The 26,942-nt window shown below is 41.7% G+C and overlaps 1 protein-coding gene across 2 annotated transcripts in view; it reads left to right on the forward strand.

Annotated features, from left to right (window-relative positions):
- Nucleotides 1-26,942, forward strand: part of TNRC18 (trinucleotide repeat containing 18) — a 225,605-nt gene that overhangs the window by 162,149 nt on the left and 36,514 nt on the right. For both annotated transcript variants that reach the window (XM_068244834.1, XM_068244835.1), the window contains exons 19-21: nucleotides 8,628-8,765; nucleotides 9,904-10,045; nucleotides 11,119-11,236. In XM_068244834.1, the coding sequence (XP_068100935.1) occupies nucleotides 8,628-8,765; nucleotides 9,904-10,045; nucleotides 11,119-11,236 (398 nt within the window). The remainder of the gene's footprint in view (nucleotides 1-8,627; nucleotides 8,766-9,903; nucleotides 10,046-11,118; nucleotides 11,237-26,942) is intronic.

Here is a 26,942-nt window from a genome sequence, read left to right on the forward strand (position 1 = left end):
TTTCCACAATGGGACCTTTCCCTTGTCCTCAATGGCCTCACAAGGGCACTTTTCGAGCCTATCAAGGAAATTGACATAAAATTTCTTACACTCAAACTAGCCTTTCTGATCGCAGTCACGTCTGCGAGACGTTTAAGCCATCTAAAAGCTCTATCAGAGGCGGGACAAGGTCCTCCAGCACCCAAGGCTGAGACACCAAAGTGCGCCCCTCCATCCATGCCACCCCAGCCGTCACACACTGATTGCTATTAGACTAAGAGGTGCCACAGGGCCCACAACCTCCCCAACACCTTAATATCTAGTTATCTGGCTTGCAGTCACTGCTATGTAACCCCTTTTCTTATTTATTTCTGCTTAAAACACAATTAGGAATGACAGCTGAATGAATTGTGCGCCCCCTCCTACACTGCGCCCTGAGGCTGGAGCCTCTCCAGCCTATGCCTCGGCCCGGCCCTGAGCTCTATCAGTTAAAGATCCCTTCCTGATCATATGTCCTGATAGTGTCAGACTAAGGCTGGATCCGGCCTATTTACCCAAGGTAGCATCGGAGTTTCATAGGTCGCAAGAGATTATTCTGCCTTCTTTCTGTTCCAATCCCTCGGGGGAAAAGGAGGAAAGATTTCATTTGTTAGACGTCAGAAGGTCCCTGTTAGTTTATCTAAAAAGAGCAAGGGAATTCTGGAAATCCAGTAGTCTTCTGGTCTTATTTTCTGGAAAGAATAGGGGTCTTCAGGCATCGAGACAAACGCTTGCCAGATGGGTTAGACAGGTCATTTTATTGACATATGAGAAAAGTGATTGTCCAGTACCAGCTAATATTAAGGCACATTCTACCCGATCATTATCCACATCATGGGCAGAGAGAGCAGGAGCCACCATCCAGCAAATATGCCAGGCTGCAACATGGTCAAGTGCATCAACTTTCATCAGACACTACAGGGTGGATGTACTGTCCCAACAAGACCAGTCGTTTGGCAGAAAGGTGCTACAGACGGTGCTCCCTCCCTAGGTGAGTCTTTAAGTTTGTTAAAGACTTACTTATCTATCTCTCGTGTTGTCCCGGATGGCAATTAGAGAAAGACTCCTATTAGACCTACCGGTAATGGAGTTTCTGATTGGCATCCGGGACAACGGCTATAACCCTTCCCTTTCCTATCTGGCACCTTTCCTTTCAGAATTAATACCACAGGGATATAGCCACTGGTTGATATCTGTTTCCTTCCTTCATCTTGGTGTTTTGACATAGTTACTTTCAGACGCACTGAGGGCGGGGGCTTTTAATCTTCTTGGGGTTATGTTTCCCCAGATCCTGGGCGGGACCGGATCTCGTGTTGTCCCGGATGCCAATCAGAAACTCCATTACCGGTAGGTCTAATAGGAGTCTTTTTAAAGAATGGTTCAAAATACCTTCAACCAGAATCCAGACTCTCATTGGAACCTACAGGAAGTGTTTAGAGGCTGTAATTTCAGCAAAAGTAGAATCTACTAAATATTGATTTCATTTCTTTTTTGCGGTGTCCAAATGTATGCACCTGCCTAATTTTGTTTAAACAATTATTGTGCACTTTCTGTAAATCCAATAAACTTCATTTCACTTCTAAAATATCACTGTGTGTGTCTCCTATATGATATATTTAACTGACATTTTTTTTATCGTAACAACCAACGTTTTATACAGGAAAATCATGACGATTAACAAGGTTGCCCAAACTTTGGCATCCCACTGTATACATGTTAATTAGATCCCCTCTAAGGCATCTTTTCTCCAAACTAAATAAACCCAGTTTATTTACCCTTTCTTAGAAGTAAGACCTTCCATCCCTTGTATAAATTCTGTTGCTTGTCTGTGCACCTGCTCTAAATCTGCAATACCTTTCCTGTAATGTGGTGCCCAGAACTGAATTCCATATGCCAGATGTGGCCTTACTAGAGAGTTAAACAGGTGCAATATTATGCTAGCATCTCCCTTTTATTTAGCTTTTAATGCATCCATAAATGTTATTAGCTTTAGCTGCAGCAGCTTGGCATTGAATATGATTTAACTTGTCGGTGAGTACTCCTAAGTCCTTCTCCAAGTTTGATGTCCCCATCTGTATCCCGTTTATTTTGTATAGCGCTAGACCATTGGTATGACCAAAATGCATGACTACATTTTTCAACATTGACTTTCATCTGCCGTTTATGTGCCCATATAGCCATCCTATCCAGATGCTGTTGCAATATGTCACTATCTTCCTGAGAGTTGATGATTCTGCACAATTTTGTATCATCTGCAACAATAACAACATTGCTTTCTACTGCATCTACTAGATCATTAATAAATAAATAGAAGAGTACTGGACCCTGTACTGACCCCTGTGGGATCCCACTGCTAACAGTCAACCATTTTGAATAAGATCCATTGACCACAACTCTTTGTTTTGTGTCCATTAGCCAGTTCCCTACCCATGCACACAGACTTTTGCACCAGACTTTTTTGGGGAACAATGTCAAATGCTTTTGCAAAGTCCAAGTATATCACATCTACAGGATTCCCAATATCCACATTAGCATTCACTACCTCATAAAAGCTGGGCATGTTAGTCAAACAGGACCTGTCTTTAGTAAACCCATGCTGATCCTGAGAAATAAGATTTTCTACTATGATGTCTTGTATAGTATGTCTTAGAACCCCCTCAAATAGTTTGCACACAACTGACGTTAAGCTTACAGGTCTATAATTTCCCAGATCTGATCTTTGCCATTGTTAAATAATGGAAAAACGTAGGCTGTATGCCAATCTACTGAAACTCTGCCAATTGAAAGAGTCACAAAATATAAGATAAAAGGGGTTTATCGTTAAAGGGAAGGTCCAAGCAAAAAAAAAAAAATGAGTTTCACTTACCTGGGGCTTCTACCAGCCCCATGTAGCCCTCCTGTGCCCTCGTAGTCACTCACTGCTGCTCCAGTCCCCCGCTGGCAGCTTTCTGACCTCGGAGGTCAGGGCCACATTGCATACATTTTTACGCATTCCAGCTAGTGCAGGAACAAAAATGTACGCGTTGCACCACTAACGCGTAAAAATGTATGTGTTAATGTTCCTGCACTAGCGGGAATGTGTAAAAATGTACGCAATTCGGCCCTGACCTCCGAGGTCAGAAAGCTGCCAGCGGGGGACTGGAGCAGCAGTGAGTGACTACGAGGGCACAGGATGGCTGCATGGGGCTGGTAGAAGCCCCAGGTAAGTGAAACTCATTTTTTTTTTTGCTTGGACCTTCCCTTTAACTGAACTTAATTCCCTTAGGACCCGAGGATGTATGCCATCTGGGCCAGGTGCCTTGTCTATTTTTAATTTATTTAGTTTTGCCTTGACTTCTTCCTGTGTCAAGTATTTAATATTACAATTGGAAGATTGAGACTCTTCTGCATCTGTAATTTGCAACAGCGATGTTTCCCTTGTGAAGACAGAATCAAAGAAAGCATTTAATTCCGCCTTACCTTGGACATCCACCATTGAGTTCCCACCCTCATCCTTTAGAAGTCCAATATAGTCAACCTTTCTTTTTTTTTTTTTTTTTTTTTATGTACTTGTAAAACTTCTTTGGGTTAGATTTGATATCCCTAGCGATTTGATTTTCAGCTTCAATCTTTGCCAGCCTAATTTCTTTTTTACAACTTTTATTGCACTCCTTATAATTGCTTAATGCAGCCTCGGTCCCCTCCTTTTTTTAAGACCTTACGGGGCCCCTACACTGGTCGATTTCAGCCATCCATTGATCGATCGATTCTATGAAATCGATCAATCAGAAATTGATTCTATCAAATCGATCGATCGATTTGTTGCCCATTTCGATCGTTTTGATCTATCTGACAGGATGGAAAATCTAGATCAGTCTGCTGCTTGCAGCAGATCGATGGCCCATAGAGTTGCATTGGATCTAATGGTCCAATAATGCATTTAGATCGATTTCCAATAGATTCAATTCTGAAATCTATTGGAAATCTGTTCCTAGTGTGTGGCACACATCAGATATATTCCTGTCAGATTCGACTTGACAGGCATCTGAAGGAAATCTGATGGTTGAATATGCTGCAAATCTATAAGTGTATGGCCACCTTTATAGGCATTCTTTTCCCCCTTCATTTTATTTCTAACCTTTCTATTCATCCATAGAGGCCTTTTTTTATTTATTCCCAGACGTTTTGTTTCCACATGGGTTATAATTTTTTTTAACAATTCAACATATGGGTTATATTTACTACAATATTGAGTAAAGGTGCCCATACACTGAGCCGATTATCGGCCGATCGATGGCAAATCGATTGACCAATTGATCGATTTGTGGCCGATTTCGATCGATTTCAATCGATCTGACCTGCTGGAAAATCTAGGTCGATCTGTTGAGATGGCTTATCATTTTGCATTGGACCTAATGGAAATCTGATGGCAAAAAAATGCCATCAGATCGATTTTCAATAGATTTCATACTGAAATCTATTGGAAATCTGTTCCTAATAAAAAAATGTTCATAAACACATCAGTTTGATCAGAGATGTATGTGATGATCTATCTGCTGCTAATCTAATGTGTGTGGTCTGCTTAAAGGGGAACTTCAGCCTAAACAAACATACTGTCATTAAGTTACATTAGTTATGTTAATTAGAAGAGATAGGTAATATAATGTTTTACCCACCCTGTTTTAAAAGAACAGGCAAATGTTTGTGATTCATGGGGGCTGCCATCTTTGTCATGGGGGCAGCCATCTTTTTGGTTGAAAGGAGATGACAGGGAGCATGAGACACCGTTCCAACTGTCCTGTGTCCTGATCACCCCTCCCAGCTGCACACGCTAGACTTCAATGTCAAATACAAAATGTAAAAAAAAAAAAAATTGCACCAAAACAGCAGAACGAGAGCAACAACATCAGAAATCCAATCATGCTTTGCACAGCATCAGGGGAAAAAAGCCCAGGCAGTTTTCTTCTGTGCAGCTAAAAATGAGGCTTGGATAAGAGAAACAAAGTTCTGATGCTGTGGAACTGTTAAAGAAACACCAGGCCTTTTCAGTGCTGCTGAGTCGATTTTTAGTCCGGAGGCTCACTTTAAGAATAATTTTAAGTTTGCCATTTCCCTTCAGTGTCCTCCCCTTGTAGCACACTATCCCAGTTCACCAAACGTAGTGCCTGCCTGAGTTGATTGAATGTTGCTTTTCTAAAATTCATAGTTTTCGTTGTCCCGTTGCTCCGCGACCTATCAGTCACCAGATCAAACATTATCATGTTGTGATCACGATTTCCCAAATTTTCTTGAATCTGCACGTTTGATACATTATCTGGTGTATATGAAATGATCAAATCCAGTAACGCATTCCCCCTAGTTGGTTGTTACCATTTGAGTCAGTCAGATTGATCTGTCATTTTGGAGAATCTATTTTTGCAAGGATTCGAATAGGAAAATCAATGCGTGTACAGGCACCTTGGTGGCCAAATATCTCTTGACTTGGTGGCTGATCGACCATCTGATTCATTAATTATCGAATTAGATGAAAAACCTGTGCTGGCAAGAGCATGCCCGATTGACGATGTGGCCAATTTCGGGCAGAAATTGGTCGCATGTATCAATCAGACATGCTGCAAAATGTTGGGCCATCATAGTCCGTCAATCAGGTGCGTGGCGGTAATGGCGAGCGATATTTGGGATGAGTAACAAAACCCCCAGCGCTTCCCTCCTAGTGTATAAATGTGTCCCCCCCCCCCCCCCAGTATTTATATAGTGTAGCTCATAAATGGATACTGTTATGTATGCGACGGTGGGAATTTACTTTATTAGATCTTATATCTTATTTAAATCCATCCTGTTGCCCTGGGCAAAATCTCTATTATCGACTTGGAGACTTTTACCACTTAATGTACTGGGGAGAATAAATAGTCAGAATCATATTGTTGCCCAAGTTCTTATACACATACTGTTGCATGTGGTGGTGTGGGTACCTCACAAATTTATTTTCAGGACTAGATGCTCTGACAATTTTCAGCTGGGGTTCTGGTAGAGTGATGGTAAAATACACAACTCTCCAGCCAAGAAATTAAACAGCAGGCCTTGCATTTGTTGACATTTATTAATATCTTATAGCAGGAAACCTCCAGTATATAACTGCTGCTAATTGATTTTTTTATTTTTTTTTATCAACAAAACTCAGTTTATTGAGATTATAACAATTACATTCCAAGACAAAAGGCATTTTATCGATACAGAATGTAGACAACTGGATTTCAATATAAACAGCTTTATCAAACATTGACATTAGAGATTCTGGATATACCAATGTTAGCAAGAATTTGATCTCTGACTTAACATACACACGAGACTATAGTCTTTGGAAAATGAAAGCTCACAGACCTATCTTACCACCCTTCATGTAGTATAAGAGCCATACCTTCACAGTCTTTTCTATGGAGCTGAACTCCCCATCAGAAGAAAATCTTTGAAAGATGCTGCACACAAACATGCTGTACAGACACAAAAGACCAGTATCTGCAAAAGATCTGTTACTGCCAAAGATCCGTTCCCCTGCAAATTGCATTCATAGTCTATGAGATCTGCAGATCATCATACACACGTTGTTTAACTGACATTCATCTGCAGATCATATCCACCAGGATGGATTTTCAGATCTGTAGATGATTGTCTGATCTGCAGATGAATGTCAGTTAAACAAGGTGTGTATGAGGATCTGCAGATCTCATACACTATGAATGCAATTTGCAGGAACGGATCTTTGGCAGGAACAGATCTTTTGCAGATACTGATCTTTTGTGTCTGTACAGCATCTGTGTGTGCAGCATCTTGCAAAGATTTTTTTTCTGATGGGGAGTTCAGCTCCATAGAAAAGACTGTGAAGGTATGGCTTTCATACTACATGAAGGGTGGTAAGATTGGTCTGTGATCTTTCATTTTCCAAAGACTATAGTCTCATGTGTGTATGCACCTTAAGTCAGGATCAGCATAGTCCTATGCAGCTAGCCAGTCACACCAAATCTTTTCAAATTTACCAGCTGAATACCGATGTGCATATATAACTTTTTCAAGCTTTAAAGAGATATTAAGTTGTTGTATCCACATATTTACAGAGGGAGGAAAATAACTTTTCCATCTCAGAAGCATCAATTTTCTGGCTACAAATAAAGATCTGAGCACTGCTATTCTAACATGCTCCAATATGTCCCTATCTACAAAAAAGCCCAATGCACAAACCAAAGCAGAGCATGTAATCTTTATGTTGAAGACTTGATCAATAATATCCAATATACCTCCCCAGTATCTCCTGAGTTTGGGGCAATTCCATAGCATATGGACAAGATCTCCAATGATCCCTAGCACACCTGGGACAGGCCGGTGAGGGAGCCAACTAAAAAAAAAATGCAGACGTTTAGGAGTGTAATGAGTTCTATGAATAATCTGTAATTGTGTAAACTTTTGAGCGGCATTAACCAAGATTAAGGGGACAGTCTGCAATGTCTCCAACCAATCTTCATCTGAAAGATTCGGTATATCCTGTTTCCAAAGTTCTTTACCCCTTAGCGGAAATTTCCACAGAAAATCCCTTGATAACATATTATAACACATAGAAATAAGTCCTTGTTTAGTAGTGGCCTGAGCAATAAAATTAAACACTGGGGAGGTCTGCAGCTGAAATAAATCTATCTGCCTGTTTCCTGACTGCATGTTTGAAATGTAACCACTGAAATTGTAGTATACCCTTGGGGATTGAATAAAGTAGCCGTGCCAGTAAATCTAATGACAGTAGTTTGTCTCCAATAAATATATCCCTTAAATTAGCTATGCCCTGGCTTTTCCAACTATGGCCAAAATTTAGATTGCTCATTTTGGGCAGATTAAAGTTCTGCCAAATCGGTGTGTGTATATAGTAAACCCTTTTATTTGTTGCAGGAGTCTAACCCTGTGCCACACTTTCATGTATTTATCACTATAGCCTTTTCAACCCTAGGAGGCACCCAAAAAACTAGTTTCTCTTTAACCAGGTTTGGGCTACGTAAAGGAGGCATTCATCACTTAAGCATTGCAAGATGCGGTACTGACATTGAAAACCTTAACAAGAGCAGTAATGCAACGCATTTTTATAGGTCCTGCTCACTTCCTTACATAACATTGCTATTAGGTTGGCAAGAGTAACGTGATCACACAGCTTCTGACTCCTTGCACTCCTCCTGCTCTCACTGTCACATGACCGCAGTTATAGTCTAGCAGCTCTCATGAGGAGGCAGAAGTTGGAGGGAAGAAGTGAAGACTACTGATGGCATCTAAAGCGGTATCTTTAACTTGCATACACAGTTCCAGTCTACACTCTGCAACCCACACACACTACCAGTGTGCGCTCTGCAGAAGTAGCTATAGAGGACCTGCAGAACCCAAACCCCCTCCCCCCACCACCACCACCACCACCACCACCACCACACACACACACACACACACACACACACACACACACACACACACACACCAATTTTAGTCTGCTTTTAGTACAACAATGTTGTGTTATCTGCGAGTAGGATATTATGGTACTGTGAAAAAAATAATTTCATAATAGGTTAATAAATTGTTTCTTTTATTATTCTATACCTCTTTAGAAGAAAAGGATGAAGGAATCTCTCTCATCCAGTCACTCCTCCTCTGATTTTGGTGGCACTACACCGGACAATCTGCTTAATGTTGGCTGCAACCGAAAGAACAGAATGAAGGGGAAGACTAAAAGTTCAAAAGAAGAGGTAAAGGTGTGAATTGGTCATAAGCAACGGTGTAGCTTACAGGTTAACCTACCCCCAGAAGTGTATATATGGCAGTCACACAGCAAAGTGCCAAAATGTGTTTTCTAAAGATTGCTTCAGGTCTAAATAAGGGGAAAGGAACAGGGGTTGTTAGTGATTATGAGTATGCAAAGGACTTATAGGAGTAATCATTCCTCTTGTAGCACCAATTAAGAGCTAATAAGATGGCTGAACAAAAACCCTAGATGGCCTCACTGCATCCCTTCTTGCTATGCCACTGGCAGTTGATGCATAAATCCTTTGACTCTGTTTCAAATCCCTCAGTTTATGGTACCGCCAACTACTTTGTTTTTGGCACGTACCTAGTACGTTCTGGTAGGCAAAGGCTCTTAATGCCAAAAATGCATCTAGTATGTTTTTGGCATTTTTTTCCCCCCTGAAAGTAGTGGGGGGGGGAGGGGGGCTGACCTAATTTCTCCCTCCTTCTCCATGGTCCCCGCTTCCTGTGCCCTTCTGCAGAGCTGGAGCAGCGGTGCGGTGTGTAATTAACTCACCCGCTCGCTTGCTCTATGCAATGTGTCCCCACCGGCAACGGTCTCCGCTCTACTTCCTTTTTCTCTGTATGACGTGTGATTACTCGTCATACAGAGATCGGGCGGGCAGAGAGGAGCCTGCTGCCTGAAGGGACGCATCGTATAGAGCGAACAGGTGAGTTAATTACTAACTGCACTGCTGCTCCAGCTCTCCAGGGGGGAACAAGGAAGGATGATGTTGGCCCCCTCCCCCAGTGTAAATATAATTTCCAAATTCATGCGTGTATCGATACAATATGCAGCCTAATGCCGCATCTTTCTTAATTATGCAACTACTTCTTCAGAGGCTTAGAATTGCAAGTAGGCATTCAGGAAAATGGAGATAAAATCGCAGTATCAATTAAGCACAACACTATAATGTCCTCCTGGATGCTTGGAATATCCAGAAAGGGGGGGACAACTGGTATGTTATAAATCTTAAAAGTTAGACTTATGCTTTTCAGTACTTAATCTGTTCTTTCAAGGTTCAGTAATCTTCTGATTATTTGTGGTATTATTAAAAGCACTAGCACCCTAATGTTACATTTCGAACATTGGTGTTTTAGAATCATGGTAAATGTGGAGCTGTGAGCAAGCTGATGGAGAGTATGGCAGCTGAGGAGGACTTTGAGCCAAGTCAAGACAGCAGTTTTTCCGAAAATGAGAATTTTCCAATGCCTTTGCACCCTGAACGGCCAATTACTCCTGGTAAGCAATTGTTCTCATAATACTCATTCACTGGATTCTCTTCATACGAAGACACCTGTGATTTAACCATGGCTATAAGATAGAATATTTTTTTTTAGTGGAGCTTTCTGGTTTCTGACTTCCTAACAATGTTAAACATTTTCACCATATTTACATTAGCTGCTCATTGTTTGCCACCAGTGATGGCCACATCACTGACTCCAGATTTGTATTATTTCTCATTGTCTGGTTCCGCATGTATATCTCTGATCGGTCCGAAGATTTCCATAGTTCATCATTAGCTTTACCTCCCCATGATGTTAACCACAGTAGTACTGGGACACAGCCAATTCTTTGCTGAAGTGGAGAGAAGTGAGAGTGCGAGGGAATGAAGAGCGGCTTTGGATTTTTATACTACAAAAACATTTTATTTTTGCAGTATCAGTTTCAATGCATATGTTTTATATCTACATCTCTATGAATTGCAGATATAAAAAGTGAACGTGAACTAGGTCTTTGGTCTGCATAGATGAGATGGCAATATGCAGGATGTTTTGTATTCATACCCTGTTCTGAAGCTGCCTTGCTCATTTTGTGTAAGGCAACTTGCTGAAAGGTTAAATACCCACAATTTTTTTTACATTCAAAATTCTTTATGGATGAATTTTAAGATGCTGTCTCTTTGAAAGGACATACTTTTACAGTTTACAGATTTTTTTTTTTTTGTTAAGTGTTCACTTTTTTATCACCTCAACCTGTCTTCTGAAAGAGATAAGAGAGAAGTACACTTTTTAATCTGGGAGGGAAACTTAAATTCATGTGTTCATTACTGTAAACTGTAAGTCACAAAAAAAATGCTCTACATTTAATTTCATTACATTACATTTCAGTAATACAGTTTTTCTGGTGCAAGGTGTACTTTTATGTAAACCGTTTTCCTACAAACTCCATGATTAAAACCTTGGTTTATAGAGTGGACAGCATCCTAGGTGTCCCAAAATATCCTATATGTATTCACCAAATAACATATATGTATGCATATATTTATAACCTATATAACTGAATTTCTTTTTGGTGTACTTTGCTCTTTACAGCCCCACGTTCTTGCGTTATAGACAAGGATGAACTGAAAGATGGACTGCGCGTTTTGATTCCTATGGATGACAAACTACTGTATGCAGGTCATGTACAGACTGTCCACTCTCCAGACATGTAAGTCCTACATCAAAATATTTATTGAACCTTCCTGGCGTAATGATTATTTCCAGATTTCAGCACGTTTCAGACCCTAAAATCAGGACAAAATCATGCTACCAGAATGCCTGCCGCAGTCCCAGCACTTGCTCACCTTCCTGAAATCAAGTGCTGCAATTTTCCCTCCGTCCTCCGGGTGGCGCTGTAACCCTGTAGTGAGATTGCCGCCAGCGATCTCACCATAGTGATTCAGAGTCTCCGAGGACAGGAAAGAGAATGGCTGTCGGCGACTGGATCCCCTGGGAGGTGAGTAAATACGCGTGCTGTGCGCCACTGCTCTGCATTCAGCTCCCAGCGGCTAGCCCGAGCGTAGCTCAGGGTTACCGCCAGGGAGGTTAATATTATTAGGTTTAACAGCAGGATCCTGAGCTGCATTCATTGACTGGACTACAAATGTGGAATATTTATTTACCAAACTCATTAATTCACCACAGACACTGGAAACACAGTTACACTTGAGCTAGATCACAAATTATAATATTGTGTATTGCTTTTAGAGGGGCTTATATTTTACTATATTTTTTTCTCATCTACTTGAGAAATTTCCAATGGAAAATATCCCAAAAAACCATTAGGTGAGAGGTAAAAAAAAGGTGTTGAGTACCAGTATAATTTGTGATCCAACTGAGGGGTGAGTTGATTCCATTAGCCATGACTTATTTTAGTTTTGTAAATGACTATTGTAAGCTTTTGGTCCAGTCAGAGAGTCAATAACACACACAAAGTGGTCTGAATAGAGTTCAGCAGTTGAACACAGAGGTCACAAGGTGGCAAGATTAAAAGCCCTTCGAAAAGAAAAGGATTGTTACATAACCTTTATTTGTTAACAAGCGCTAAATAAGCTCAAAGTGCATGTGCAAACCTGAAGTGAAAATAAATTAGATTATTTTTATGTGTTTTACTATTCGTAACATAGAAATGAGTCTCCTGTCTTATGCTGGGTACACACGTTGCGATTTCCCGCTCAATCCGCAGGATCGATCCTGGTTGATCTATGATTTTCGACATGTTTGATCTGGTTTGGATCGATACAGCAGTCGATTTTGCATACTTAACATGTGTAAATCGACGGCTGTATCGATCGAGACGCGATCAAACATGTCGGAAATAATCGTTCGAGCTCGGGATTGAGCAGGAAATCGCAAAGTGTGTACCCAGCATTAAACAGCAACCATTAGTATGATGATAAAGCTGCTTTGCTAAGCAGCAAAACAAACACGAGTAATGACTCTTTATTTTTCAGCTGTAAAATGTTATCAGTAGTCTTTTCTCTGCCTGATAAAGGTCTTTTGGCTTTTATCTACTTGCCAGTAAACCGATGTTTCTTTCCTAGAAAACAGAAACAAACTTCGGACAGTCTCTTAGGCTCGTACACACTGAGGTTAAAAATAATCATGCAAACAACGGGTCATTCTGATATTGTTGGCAAACTATATGATTTTAGAAATACAATCTTCGACAATTCTTGTGCGTTTCTAACGACCCTCATGATGAATCACATCGGCAGATAATCGTTCATAGTCAGCAGTGTGTACAGATCGATTTATTAAAAGATGTGTCCTCAGTCTATGGTGCTTGTCACATGTTATGCATCATTTAAAAATCAGATAGTTTACTGTATCACCTGTCAACACATCATGTCATTCACATCGTGTGGATATCTTCAAAAATAGATTGTGGAACACTCGTCCACCTGCCTATTTACACAATCTTTCTTTCAGTGTATACAAAACTTTGGTAAGACTAATATATGGCATATATTAAAAAGGGGCATCTGTATATTTGGACCCCAGATGGAGCTGTTAGTAGAATATCGGCAGTGTTACCAATATTCTACTATTGGATGCTGGATAATACTGATAGTACAATATTGGTAAGATTAGTAATATTCTACTATCCCTTTACTTAACCTTCCTAACACACTCCCCCACCTACTCCTAACACTAAGGGCCATATTCTATTGATGAACTCGCCAGTGCTAAGCACTGGCGAGTTCTTAACTTAGGCGATGGGAGCATCGCCTAATCTTATAAAACTTTAGACCCCCCCAGGTGGAAAAGAACTCGCTTGGGCGATATAATCGCCCAGCGAGTTCTTAACACGTGTCCAAGATGTTTAAGGACAGGGAAGACTCGGACACACCTCGTCAAATAGACAACACATTTATTCATGCATCAAGGGCCGTTGATACAGGCATCATCAGAGTAATGCTACAGATCATTAGCACACAGCAGATTTTATAGGGTTACAAGTATGCAAAAATATACACTCCCTGGGGCTGGCCAGGATATTTGTCATTGTTACAGAAACCAGTCACAGATCAATATTCACTGCAGACATGAAACAGTTAAGTCCATTTTCCTGGAATTCTCCTCCCATATGTAAATGAAAATCTCCACCCCCCAGGTAATTTATTGAGGAACTATGTGTGACCACTGAAACAAGGAAAGGGGATGCATCTGTTTTAAAATGAGCATCATTAACTGTATACCACGTCTGGCATGGTCTCCATTCCTGTAATCCATCTTGAAACCAGACTGTTTATCTGGCTGAAAATAAACAAGAGGAAGTTCCTTTAAATTCCAGTCTGCATATCGATACTCAGAGTAAATACAATGTTCAGTGTTTAATCAGCATAGAGACTTAATTTAACATGGCTGAATCTTAACAAAATGTCCACCATAGATACAAGAGAAACTTCACATCTTTATCACTCCCTCCTCTAGTTCATCCCTGTGAACTATTTATATCAAAAGTTTTTCCTTGGTCCTTTGGTGGGGGGCCCCAGCTGATATCACCGGATGGCATTGTAGTATCTTCTCCCTCCCCAGAGCCGCACCCTTAGCCAAAACACTGAGTTGGGTGGTGCACCCTGGGAGAGCATTATTGTGTCTCTCCTCAGGGTGAGTCAGAAAAGGTTCCTTGAGGTCCTCCATTGAAGCAAAGTGTCATACCAGGATGAAGAGTGTTCCTTTTTGATGTGGAGCGATGTCTTACCAAGGATTCAGCTGCTGTCACCTGTCCAGCTGGGGTTTCTTTCCTCACATCCTTGGGACCTCTTGCCACTGGTTGTAGAATAACAGGTTATATGGTGACACATGAGGTAGAGTTGAAATCATGAGGTAGGTGCCACACTATGGACGACAAGTCTCTTAGGTGTCTTCTTGGTGATAAGCCAGGACCCCTTTAAGTCTTCTGAGGTAGATATTAAGGTAGAACTAGAGGGTGATTGATGTGGTTGTTGCCTAGGTGCACAAGGAAAACACAAGAACATGTCTGCAGGACAGAGGAAACACATTTCATCATTTTTTTATTTTATTTTTTTAGACGTTCCAGTCCCAAGCCCTGTGTGCCTGTGGCCCCCTTTGTTTTTTTTTATTTTTTTATTTTTTTACTATGCCTTAAGGGCAATATCATATTTGTTTCAACAATAACACATAGGGGATTACAATGCCTAATAAATCTACCCTCTCACTTCTGACAGACTCCTCCCGCCCCTAGCTCAGCAGCCTGACCACTGGCCTCCGGTTCAAGAAGAGTGTGTATGATTATCAGTTTCATTCATACCTATGTTAACTTGTTGGTTTTTTTTTTTCATCGCTGGAGGACCCTACGATTTCCAGTCACTCGTGTCCATCCATACTATTTAACTACAAGGGATTGGGGTAAAATTACAATGATTACACAACATTTATCCATATTCGTCATCCAGGGATACCACCACTAAAACATCCCTGAGTTTCCTTTTTTATTTCTTATTTATCCTTGGGCTCAACCTCTTCATTTTACAAAACATGAATAACTGACAAAGGTCAAACAATACGGTAAGGGCTATTAGTACCACTACTGGGTTGAGCATGAGATTCAGAAAGGCACTTGCTTTTGGACTATACCCGAATAAGCTTTCCCACCAGGACACACTAGCATCTTGCTCAAGGGCATGTGAGACCTGTAACAGTTTCTCACGATTATGCTCCAGGAGCACAGTTGCTTGCCTTTCTGAAGCTCCGAGAGTTTGTATGATCTCATCCTTTTTCCCAAAATCCAATAACCACCCTTTCAATTCTGCTCCACACCCTAAAGGAATCTTTTGTAAATGGACAGGTGTATCAGGTTTGATGTCGAGTCTCTTTTCAGGTGTTATGGGTGTTCGCCCTTCTGGCTGTGCCAGATCTATCCCTAGGACTGGGCCAATGGTGCAGTACACCCCTCGGGTCAGTGTTCTACATTGAGTACAATTCAATGTGTACACTGCATAAGAAGTGACATTCTCCATCTGATACCAGCACCAATAACCCTGTCCCAGACATTTCATCCTGCTCGGCACCTTTTTGTTGCGTCCATCAAACATTATCCTTCCTTGTCCCAGCATTGCGGTCTCAAAATTCTATTTTGTTGTCCTTGACATAAGAGCACATTTTCCTTTTTCCAGTGCCCATATGTATCTACTAATCTGGGCTCCCCTTCTTCATACAGCACTAAATTTCATGGTTAACCCGGGAGTGCAAAACCACACCTTCAGATAGAATAGAACCCAGGTTTACCACTGCATAAGCTTGGTGTTCTTTGCCAGCAACAGGCACTAAGGAGGAAATAGTGCCTGTGAGGCTCTGACACCCATGGAACTGAGTAAGCCACCATTTTTCATGTGTCTTGCAAAATCAAGGACAGATCTTTCAGCCTGTTTACGTAAATTTATAGGAAAATGGCCAGCGTGCAGCGAGGTTATCATTAACTTTAAATCTTGTGACGGTTCAAATTGAACCTGCGTACATGATAATGCCAACTGGACTTCTGGATGTTTAAACAGACCTGCACTTAAACCCTTGAACTTCTTCTTCATTACTTCTGACAGTGATGCTGTAGCATCAATGTGGTCATGTTGTAAATTCTCCAATACATGATTTATATCTAAATGGGTTTTCACTCCCACCCCTACATGCTGAGCCACCCCTCCAAGTTTATTTCGTAGCACCTCCAAATCCATAGTGTTCAAAAGCTCCCAAACCGAGACCCCCAGCCCCTAGTGCTGTACCCATCAAATCCCTTTTTACTTTATTGTGGCTATGTCCTGATTACAACCACCCTTTCAGCATGTATATTTGATTTTTGACATACACACCACACCTCCTGTCTCATGCATTCACCCTAAAGTCAGTTAGGGTTACTCTCCATCGATCTGAGTATCCACCAACATCGCCCAAGGTGCAGCCAATCCAGGAACAATTAGATCCACCACTTTGACAGCTGGGACCTTACATGTGTCTGAACTCATCTTTGCATGGACCACAACATCCTTTTCCCATTCTACTTGAACTACAGTTACACATACTTTATCTTTTCCTTCCCATGTGTACCATCCCTTTTTATTTATCGACAGGTTGTTCAAATGACTTACTTTTAGCGTCTGTTTGTACATGCAATACCAGGGTGCTAAAATAGGCACCAAGTCTGACTTTTTCAGTGTCTTTATACTAGGTGACTTGTTTGACTATACTACAGTTCAGTCCAAATATAATTCTTTCTCGAGTCAAGTATGTCAGAGGGTTTACAGTTCCAATGTACTCAGGAATTTGCGTGAGTTGGAACTCCATAATCCCATCTGCTAGGTTATAACACTTATTTAACAAAGTACCTTGCACAGGTTCGGGTTGGTCATAGGATATTTTCCTTACTGTCCTGTCTCTCCAACATTATATACCATGTACATAATGTTCCAGTCGTCATACCCTCCTCTTGTCGGGTCTTCAGGATATAATTTTCCTTTGTCACCTCTTACTGGCAATGGGTCAACTAAGGTTCCATTGTTTAAATTGTATGATAAGTCCCTCAGATCTTCACCGTCAAGTGTTTCGTCATCTATGTCATTAGGGTCTGTAATGCATGGTACATATGTCTACTTCAGGGTCCTCATTTCCCTCACAGTCAAGTATATTTTTTTTGTCGTGGACATATGTCAAAAAGAAAATAATCTCAGGTCTTCCCTGCAACTTCTGTTTTAGATACTCCTGAAAAAGGGGGAATTGTTCTGCGGTACAGACTGCCACAAAGCTCATCTAGGGTATGCCATTCGGTGTCTATTACGATAGGTGGATGCATTGGTCTAGCATATTCAAAATAATGCTAAATAGTGGGACTCATTCCCTTTATACCATGTACATGCAAATACCCATGGACAAAGAGGGGGTATTTTGGCACTAATTTCCCATGTTTATACTCTATCCTGTGAAGGTGGGATGGATCCCATCCTTTTGGTTTTATTCCCCATATTTCATAAGATTTGGGTGGAACCCAAGGTCCCTGATGGTGATTTGGGACATGCTGATTATCAGTCCCTGTGGATTCTCTTGACAAACGACATAACATACAGACTAACATAAATGCCCCTTTTGGCATAGCTGTCTTAATTATTTTCCCGTATTCCTTTACAATGAGATGCATGGATCCACAGAACCTTCCCCTCCAATTGTCACCGAATTTAGAATCTGAAATAGAGGAGACAACTTGTCCATGCAATTTTTGTACGTGGGTTATGTAATGATTATACATACATCTCTAATGTTTAATGCATAGTTTGCCCTTTCTGTTCTCTATTCCTGACATAACTGAAGCCGTATAAATATCCGTGAAAGGCTGGAGCTCCAGACCTTCAACTCAGGTCTAGGAAGTTTATACATAGAAACTGACAAGCACCTGGTAAGGGCCCTCCCATCATGGGAGGACCACTGCCTTTGAAAACTGATCACATTAGTCAGATGAAGAGTCAGATAACTCAGCCTCAGTGTCCCTATCAGCTTGAGTCTCATATATATCAGCCAAATCAGGACAACACAAATTCTTCCACCAGATATAACACCACTAGACTATCAGAATGATTATACTGTTAACTGTAGCAATGAGCCAATAAATCAGTGTCTCACAATCCCTCTCAGGGCAAATAACAGCACCCTGTGAGAAATTTACATTTATTTGATCAGGATAAGACCTTTTGAGCATGCGGTCACTCCCTCACTCATCCAGGGGTGTGCACAGGCTATACTGTCTCAGATATCTGAGCCATCAGAATCATCTGAACACTTAGAACCCGCAGGTAGTGGATCCAACCTCTCCACTAACTGAGGGATTGGATAATTCCAGATCCTCAGAATTGTCTGAGTCTTCTGAGTTGTCTAGTCCCTGCCCCACCCTCTCTTAATAGTTGAGGGATTGGGAGGTCCCAGGGGGTGACTAATTTTGACAGAAAAAAATATAATGCTGAGCGACTATTTCAGGCTTTGGCTGGTATTCAAGACCCAATTCTGCACACTCCCAGGGTGTTGACTATAAGGGGAATTGAGTGCTGCCTGGGAGGCGTGGCACATAGGGCCTTATTACAATTGGCCTGTATCTGTCTAGAGAGGTCTTGGGGATGCCGCAGGTCACTCTCCTCCTGATCAAATATTCAACTATACTGGGTACTTTTTCCAATGATGTGAGACACTCTGGGCACACTCTAAAGTGTTTGTAGAGGTTAGTACAAAAACAGCATAGTTCAGGCAGGTTTAGTTTTCTCCCTTCCACACACCAATTAAGTAGGCCCCACTGATGAGCCCCACTAGACTTTACGTAGTGTGACGTAATTTAACCACTTTACCCCCGCGCGTACGTATTTCTCCGCCCCTTTTTCCATCCTTTAACAACCAGGGACGGAGAAACACGTACTTTCCGCGTTCCCGACGCTGCCCGCGCTCCCGCTCGTAAACACGCCGCCCGCCGCTAGTAAACACGCCGCCGCCCGCTCGCCCAGAGATCAATGAACGGGGAAATCCATTCCCGTTCGTTGATCTAAGCCCCGCAATGATCAGCTGCTCTCCTATGGGCAGCGCGATCATTGTGAGAAAAAACTCACGTGTCCAGCCTCCTTATACTTCCTCCAAGCTTCCGGAAGGAAGCTTGGAGGTCGCATTAAAACAAAAAGTTACTGTGGCCATCTTGTGGCCAAATAGTAAACTACACCCTACACATTTTTCACATACAAATAAATGACTTTTACACATAAAATTAACTTATTACCTCCCACACTCCCCAATTTTTTTTTTTTTTGTAATTAAAAAAAAATTAAAAAATTTACAATTAAAAAAAATACATAAATAGTTACCTTAGGGACTGAACTTTTTAAATATTTATGTCAAGAGGGTATAACACTGTTACTTTATAAAGTATGGGCTTGTAATTAGGGATGGACGCAAAAATAAAAAAAATGCACCTTTATTTCCAAATAAAATATTGGCGCCAAACATTGTGATAGGGACATAATTTAAATGGTTTTATAACCGGGACAAAAGGGCAAATACGTTTCATGGGTTTTAATTACAGTAGCATGCATTATTTAAAAACTATAATGGCCGAAAACTGAAAAATAATTATTTTTTTCCCCACATTTTTCTTATTTTCCCATTAAAACACATTTAGAAAAAAATAATTCTTGGCATAATGTCCCACCTAAAGAAAGCCTAATTGGTGGCGGAAAAAACAAGATATAGTTCATTTCATTGCGATAAGTAATGATAAAGTTATAGACGAATAAATGGAAGGAGCGCTGAAAGGTGAAAATTGCTCTGGTGCTCAGGGGGTAAAACCCCTCAGTGGTGAAGTGGTTAATGTGTATTCCACCTTGGTGTTTGTTGGGAAGGAGAAGACAGTTGCCTACACATATAAGAGTATACTTAGTCAAATACAGTTATCTCTGAGCTGCACACACTAGGTACCTTGCAGACAATAAAACACCATTACACATCACCTATAAGTTTAAACATATGTTCAATCTCCCTGCTACAAGTATCCCATCCAACGTTATGTTGTCTCAGGGGAGAGCCAGCCTACAAGTTCTCTGCTTTGAAGGAAGCGAATCTCCTCTCTGTCTATGATTTATGACCACGGTCTATAGATTTTCAACCTGTGGTTTCCTTCTGAAAACTTTCTCCACAGTGTGTATCCTGTGTGATAACTGCGTGTTGCAGCACCACAGGGCTATGCACACAATAGTATGCTGACTCACAGATTTTATAATCTAGATTGGCTCTCCACTGTCGACCCCCAATACTCAGGATACCAACATAGAATGTTCTCTTCAAAAATATGACATTACTCAGCATGAATCCACATATCATATACTATTGTAATGAATTCTAGTTACTCACACAACACTATACTCCATACAATAGCAACTAAGTCAGATTCCATGCACTAAGTTAATCACAGCAGACAGACGGCATGAATAACACATGTTAAATCTCAAGCACCAAGTTAATCAGAAGAAAGAGACGGTATGCATACAGGGTACAGAGTAAGAAATAGAAGATGACATACCACATATCAGGAGACCGTTGTCATGGGAGATCCTCACGGAAACCCTGCTGAGCGCAGTAGGGTTGCAACCAGCAGGGAGGTGCAAATATCAAGTAGGTGATCAAGTCTCACCTGGTACAGCGCTGTTTAAGGATTTGATATCTGGACCTCTCCACGGCTGTTTCTCCAAGGTTCCGCTCCTCAAGATGTCCAGGGTCCCTCCAGAGGTGTGCCACAAAGTCAATCGTTCATTGCCCGCATCCTCCACCAAAACTGTCCAAGATGTTTAAGGACAGGGAAGACTCGGACACACCTCGTCAAATAGACAACACATTTATTCATGCATCAAGGGCCGTTGATACAGGCATCATCAGAGTAATGCTACAGATCATTAGCACACAGCAGATTTTATAGGGTTACAAGTATGCAAAAATATACACTCCCTGGGGCTGGCCAGGATATTTGTCATTGTTACAGAAACCAGTCACAGATCAATATTCACTGCAGACATGAAACAGTTAAGTCCATTTTCCTGGAATTCTCCTCCCATATGTAAATGAAAATCTCCACCCCCCAGGTAATTTATTGAGGAACTATGTGTGACCACTGAAACAAGGAAAGGGGATGCATCTGTTTTAAAATAAGCATCATTAACTGTATACCACGTCTGGCATGGTCTCCATTCCTGTAATCCATCTTGAAACCAGACTGTTTATCTGGCTGAAAATAAACAAGAGGAAGTTCCTTTAAATTCCAGTCTGCATATCGATACTCAGAGTAAATACAATGTTCAGTGTTTAATCAGCATAGAGACTTCATTTAACATGGCTGAATCTTAACAAAATGTCCACCATAGATACAAGAGAAACTTCACATCTTTATCACACGTTATCCAAATACCCTTATCATGCCTCCGGGGAGCGATACTTCCCGGCAGACATGAGCGTTAGCTTAGACCTGCAAAAAGCAGGTCTAAACTGGCTAACGCACGTCGCCGCCGCAGCATCTGGGGGTCTCCTTTAATAAGGAGACCCCCAGAGCTCCCCGTCGGGTCACCGCACACTGTAGAAGTTCCCCATGTAGCTGCGCCTGCTCCCCTGCATACATACCGCCGCAGATCACCCGACGCCTCTCGCCGCAAAATCCGTCATGTAATTACAGTGTATCTGACACTGTAATTACTGTGCGCATAGAAGGAGCCCGGGCAAAGCATCTTTGAATCTGCAGCCTGGGCTCCCCATTGGTCCGCTGTGTGAGCCATTTTATTGGTTCAGACAGCGGACCAATGGGGAGCCCAAAGCACACGTCTGGAGTCCCAGGAGTGGGGCAAGCTCCAATATAGGACTTTAATTACCTTCTAACACTAACCTACCCCTACCTACGGCTAACACTAACCCCCACCCCGACCTAAGGCTAGCACTCAAATACAATACTAATATACAATACAAAGACATTGATAAAGCACTTTCCTCTTATAACACTCAGTGCACAGGATGTGGAGCAGTTTAAAGGGAACTAAGCACCCTTTTTTTCCCTGGAATTCCTCCTGGTTTGTATTAGCTATAGGAGCTGCTATGCCCCCTTTTCATTGTCCTTATTTACAGAAGTCACAAATGTTATCTTCACACATTTCCTCTGGATAAGCTCTTTGAGGAAGTTGACTTACATTCTCCTCCCCCTCCTGTTGATGAGTTACCCTTGCCGCCGCTATCTGTGCGGTTAATATCCACTCTTTCTGCTCCTACATGTCCCTCCGCCACTATTTCTGAAGCCAAAATTGTTCAATGGGTTTTGCTGTAGCGCAATTAATATTGCAGTCTATGGCGCCTATATTCCCAGGTGGGCGCCCAAATTTGCCAATTCATTCTATATGTACCTATGGTTATCATGTCACATGTCACTTAAGATAAACAGTAAAGCAGACTCTAACTCTTGCACAGCACACAATGAAAAGTCTTTATTCCACATATAGTTACTGAAGGAAATCACTACTCTGTGTTCTGTTTATTTAACCAGATGAGTGCCCCTAATAAGTTCTTAGCAGCAGCTGTGAATAGACTGCAGAAGAGCTCTGCCAGGCTGTTTTCCCATATAGTAAACACTGAGCCTTAACCTTTTATTTTTTCCTAGAAAGTGAAACCAGGTTAAAACAATGTTAACCACTTCGCCGCCCAGGTACAGTATATCTACGCTCCATTGGACTTCAGTTCCCCGCCCGAAGTATAGATATACGCACCAGCTGTCCGCGCTCCCGCTTGCACGTGCGTGCGCTCCCGCTATCATGCATGCCGCCGCCCGCTCGCCCGGAGATCAGTTAACAGGAAAAACTATACCCGTTCGTTGATCTCTGCCCCCAGCAATGATCGGCTGCTCCTATGAGAAGCAGGGCGATCATTGTGAAAAAAGTTTCCTAGCCTCATTGAACATCCTGTAAGCGTACTTCCGACGCTTACAGGACGCATTCACAAAAGGTTACTGTGGCCATACACCCAAAAACTTTTTCATATACAAATACATTTGTTTACATTATAAATTAACTAATTAACTCCCACACTCCCCAATTGTTAATAATTTTTTTTTTTTGGTAATAAAAAAAACATAAATAGTTACCTTAGGGACTGAACTCTTTAAATAGTTATATCAAGAGGGTATAACACTGTTACTTTATAAATTATGGGCTTGTAATTAGGGATGGACGCAAAACTGAAAAAAATGCACCTTTACTTCCAAATTATTGGTGCCAAACATTGTGATAGGGACATAATTTAAACGGCGTAATAACCGGGACAAATGGACAAATAAGTTACATGGATTTTAATTACAGTAGCATGCATTATTTAAAAACTATAATGGCAGAAAACTGAAAAATGTTTTTTTTCAAAATGTTTTTCTATTTTCCCATTAAAACACATTTAGACTAAAATAATTCTTGGCATAATGTCCCACCTAAAGAAAGCCTAATTGGTGGCGAAAAAAACAAGATATAGTTCATTTCATTGTGATAAGTGCGTGCGCTGAAAGGAGAAAATTGCTCAGATGTTGAAGGGGTAAAACCCCTCAGTTGTGAAGTGGTTAAATAGCAGAGAGTATGTTCTGAGTTTAGCTCCACTTTGAGGCATACACTCATCTATTTTCTCATTCAATTCCTGACAGAACATGTCCGGTAGTTTGAATTTCAATCAATTTAAGGCATATAAGGCCCATAATCAATCAGAAGTATCAGTTGGACATGATTGAACATTTTTGTCGATCGGGGGTGGGGGCAGGAGTGGTGGTCAATCAATGAGCTATAGCATTGGTTCTCAAACTTTTTTGGGTGAGGGCGCCCACATGTACTTTCACATTTTTTTTCCAAGGCACCCCTTGGCAAAAACAACTACCAAAAGGAGGCCTTCTGGCTGGATGGACACAAAAATATTTCGACGCACTGATGGCTGTTAACCTTCCACTGCACTTGGGATCACTCCCTCTTGTAGTGTTTCAATACAGGCAAGCATGTATAGAGAAATAATACAGGGAGCAGGACGACTACTTTAGTAGTAGAATCAGTGCAAATGGTCATTTAATGAAATCTGTACACTCACTTTTGTGGGTCCTAAACCACTTAGGACCCACTGGCAAATAGTGCTACCCACGTCAGTGGTACTCCTTAAAATAATCCACCAGACCTCCAGGCAGAAATATCCGCTCTTAGCCCTAGGGCTGAAAGGGAGTCCCCCTCCTCTGTTTTATGTCTGAGGTAATCTGGGCTCGTATTTGATTAATTTCTGGCTAGATGGAGGCCTTTCTGACTGGCTTTGGCTGGATGAAGGCTCCTGCCAAGCTACAACTGACAGCTTCAGACTTCAGTGCTGGTGACTGCACTGCCGAGGTTTCATTGGTCGGGATTGGATTTTAAAGCTCCTCTGAAGACAGGCAGTGACATGACTATGTAAAGTGCTGAAGAAAATGGCAGTACTATATAAATACATAACATGGAAAGTATAAGATTGTCAGCTCCTCTGAGGGCAGTCGGTGACAAGACTAAGCACTTTCTATCAGTCATTAAGAAAGCTTGCCCTCCCCACCATAATTGTCAGCAATAATCACATAAAGCAGGCCCACCACACACAGAGAATACCAGTCACTGGAACTGTCCCTCTTCAACCAGCTATTAGTGCCACCAATTGCACATGGTCCCAACACACCCAAACAGTCACGTATCACAACCCCTCTCCCTTACAAAAGCACACAGTCACCCCCTGCCCCACAGACACAAACAGAACAGTATCAGCCATGAGAAAGGGCCTTCCTTCATCAGTGTCACAATTAGCAATAAACACATATAGACAAACTGCTACAATACCAGTCATTAGAAACTCACCCCCCCCCCCCCAACAATCAGCATCAGCAGTTGTACAAAGCCTTTCCACACAGTCATCCACCACCCACAAAATGTCTCTAACAAAAACACACAGTTAGCCACAGTTAGTTAACAACCCCCAACTCACCTTTTCCCAAAAATCACTGTGACAGATGATCATTAATCACCAACAAACCTACCGTAACTTGAAATGTCATATAGCCCGAGGGAGGTGGTGATCTGCTAAATGCAGCGTGTGATGGCTGGAATAAACAGCCCTCTTAGCCTGGGAGTGGGGTGAAAATGCTTGCTGCAGTGTGTGCAGTAATCATTCCCCAAACTCCCCACCTGCTTGTTACACTACTGGACCATAGCTACATCTCCCACCTCATGACTGTTCCACCAGCTCTGCTGCGCTTGAGTACTAGGGGAGACATGGAGCTGGTAAGGAGGGCAGGTGATGAAGTAAACTTGCTCTGCTGTGGTCAAGCTAGGAGTCCCAGGAGTGGGGCAGCTCTGATAGCACTGCTTTCTTCTGCATCTACCCACCAGTGGCAGCAGACCAATCAGAGCTGTACATCCACATGTTAGGGGTGGCGCTGCTCTGATGACTTGACAGTGTGAGTCTCCTCTCCAGCACAGCAATCGGCATGCACTGTCAGAAAAGCCTGCCCAGGCAGGGACAGAGCCATGGCAGCCCTAGGGAGTGCTTGCGGTGCACTAGGGCGCTGCGGCACCCAGTTTGAGAACCGCTGAGCTATAGCATTGTGCTGCATCAAGCAGGGGACTGCTGCAGTACAACTGATTTTCAATCGATTTCCTGCTGACATTTTTTGAGAATGAATGTGCAGTTTGTAGTAAGAATCAGTTTAAATTTGGTCAGCTTCTGATTGGATTGCTGTATCGGGGACATTGATGCATGTATGGCTACCTGAAGAAAAGATACACAAATTTATTACACACTGTACCTGAAGAAAAGATGCACATATTTATTACACACTCTAAGAGAAAATAGCCATCCTTTTAATACCCATCAGGTCCTACTCCCCATGAAGAGAGCACTTATATGAAATTACACGATGGTCCATATACTGTAGTCAATTCACTTTTTCTCCTAAGTTTTCTCCTGTGAGGTTTTCAACCCTTATCAATAAAATGTCCTCTAAACCACCTGTCTGCAAGAAAATACTCAGAATAATTGTGATAGTACCCTTTCATCTACTTTCAAGTACTTCTTCAAATGCTTTGGTGAAAAGTTATTTTAAACAGAAGTTGAAAAATAATCTCCTAGGAGAAAAGGCCTATAAGGCCTAGTGCACACCAGAGCGTTTCGGCTGCGGTTTGCGACCCGCTTGCGGGTGCGGATCCGCTTGGGTAATGTATTTCAATGGGCTGGTGCACACAAGAGCGGGAGGCGTTTTGCAGAAACGCATACTCCCGGGCTGCTGCAGATTTTGGATTGCGGATGCGTTTCTGCCTCAATGTTAAGTATAGGAAAAACGCAAACCGCTCTGAAAAACGGCACTTCAGAGCGGTTTGCCAGGCGTTTTTTGTTACAGTAGCTGTTCAGTAACAGCTTTACTGTAACAATACATGAAATCTACTACACCAAAAACGCTTCACAAAACCGCAAAATGCTAGCTGAAACGCTACAGAAAAAGAAAAAGCGTTTCAAAATCTGCTAGCATTTTGCAGATCTGCTAGCGGTTTTTGGTGTGCACCGGGCCTAAGTCATAACAAGGGTAAAGTGCAAATGTGGACTGAGATGCCATATCACCTCCCACTATCTCCAAACACATTAACACTCACTAGTCTCACATTCCTCTAATTAGTATAGCAAAATTATCTGCTAGGAATACAATCAATGAAAAACCCTCAACCCAGTCCAATATGTTTCATCTGCTATGCTTCATCAGGTTTGAATAGGGAGAAAGGCAGACACATTAACCCATATAAGTGACACACATAAGTCCACATCTATCTCAGTCGGAGAGA

The sequence above is a fragment of the Hyperolius riggenbachi genome, chromosome 7 (assembly GCF_040937935.1).
Source record: "Hyperolius riggenbachi isolate aHypRig1 chromosome 7, aHypRig1.pri, whole genome shotgun sequence".
In the NCBI taxonomy this organism is placed as follows: Eukaryota; Metazoa; Chordata; class Amphibia; order Anura; family Hyperoliidae; genus Hyperolius; species Hyperolius riggenbachi.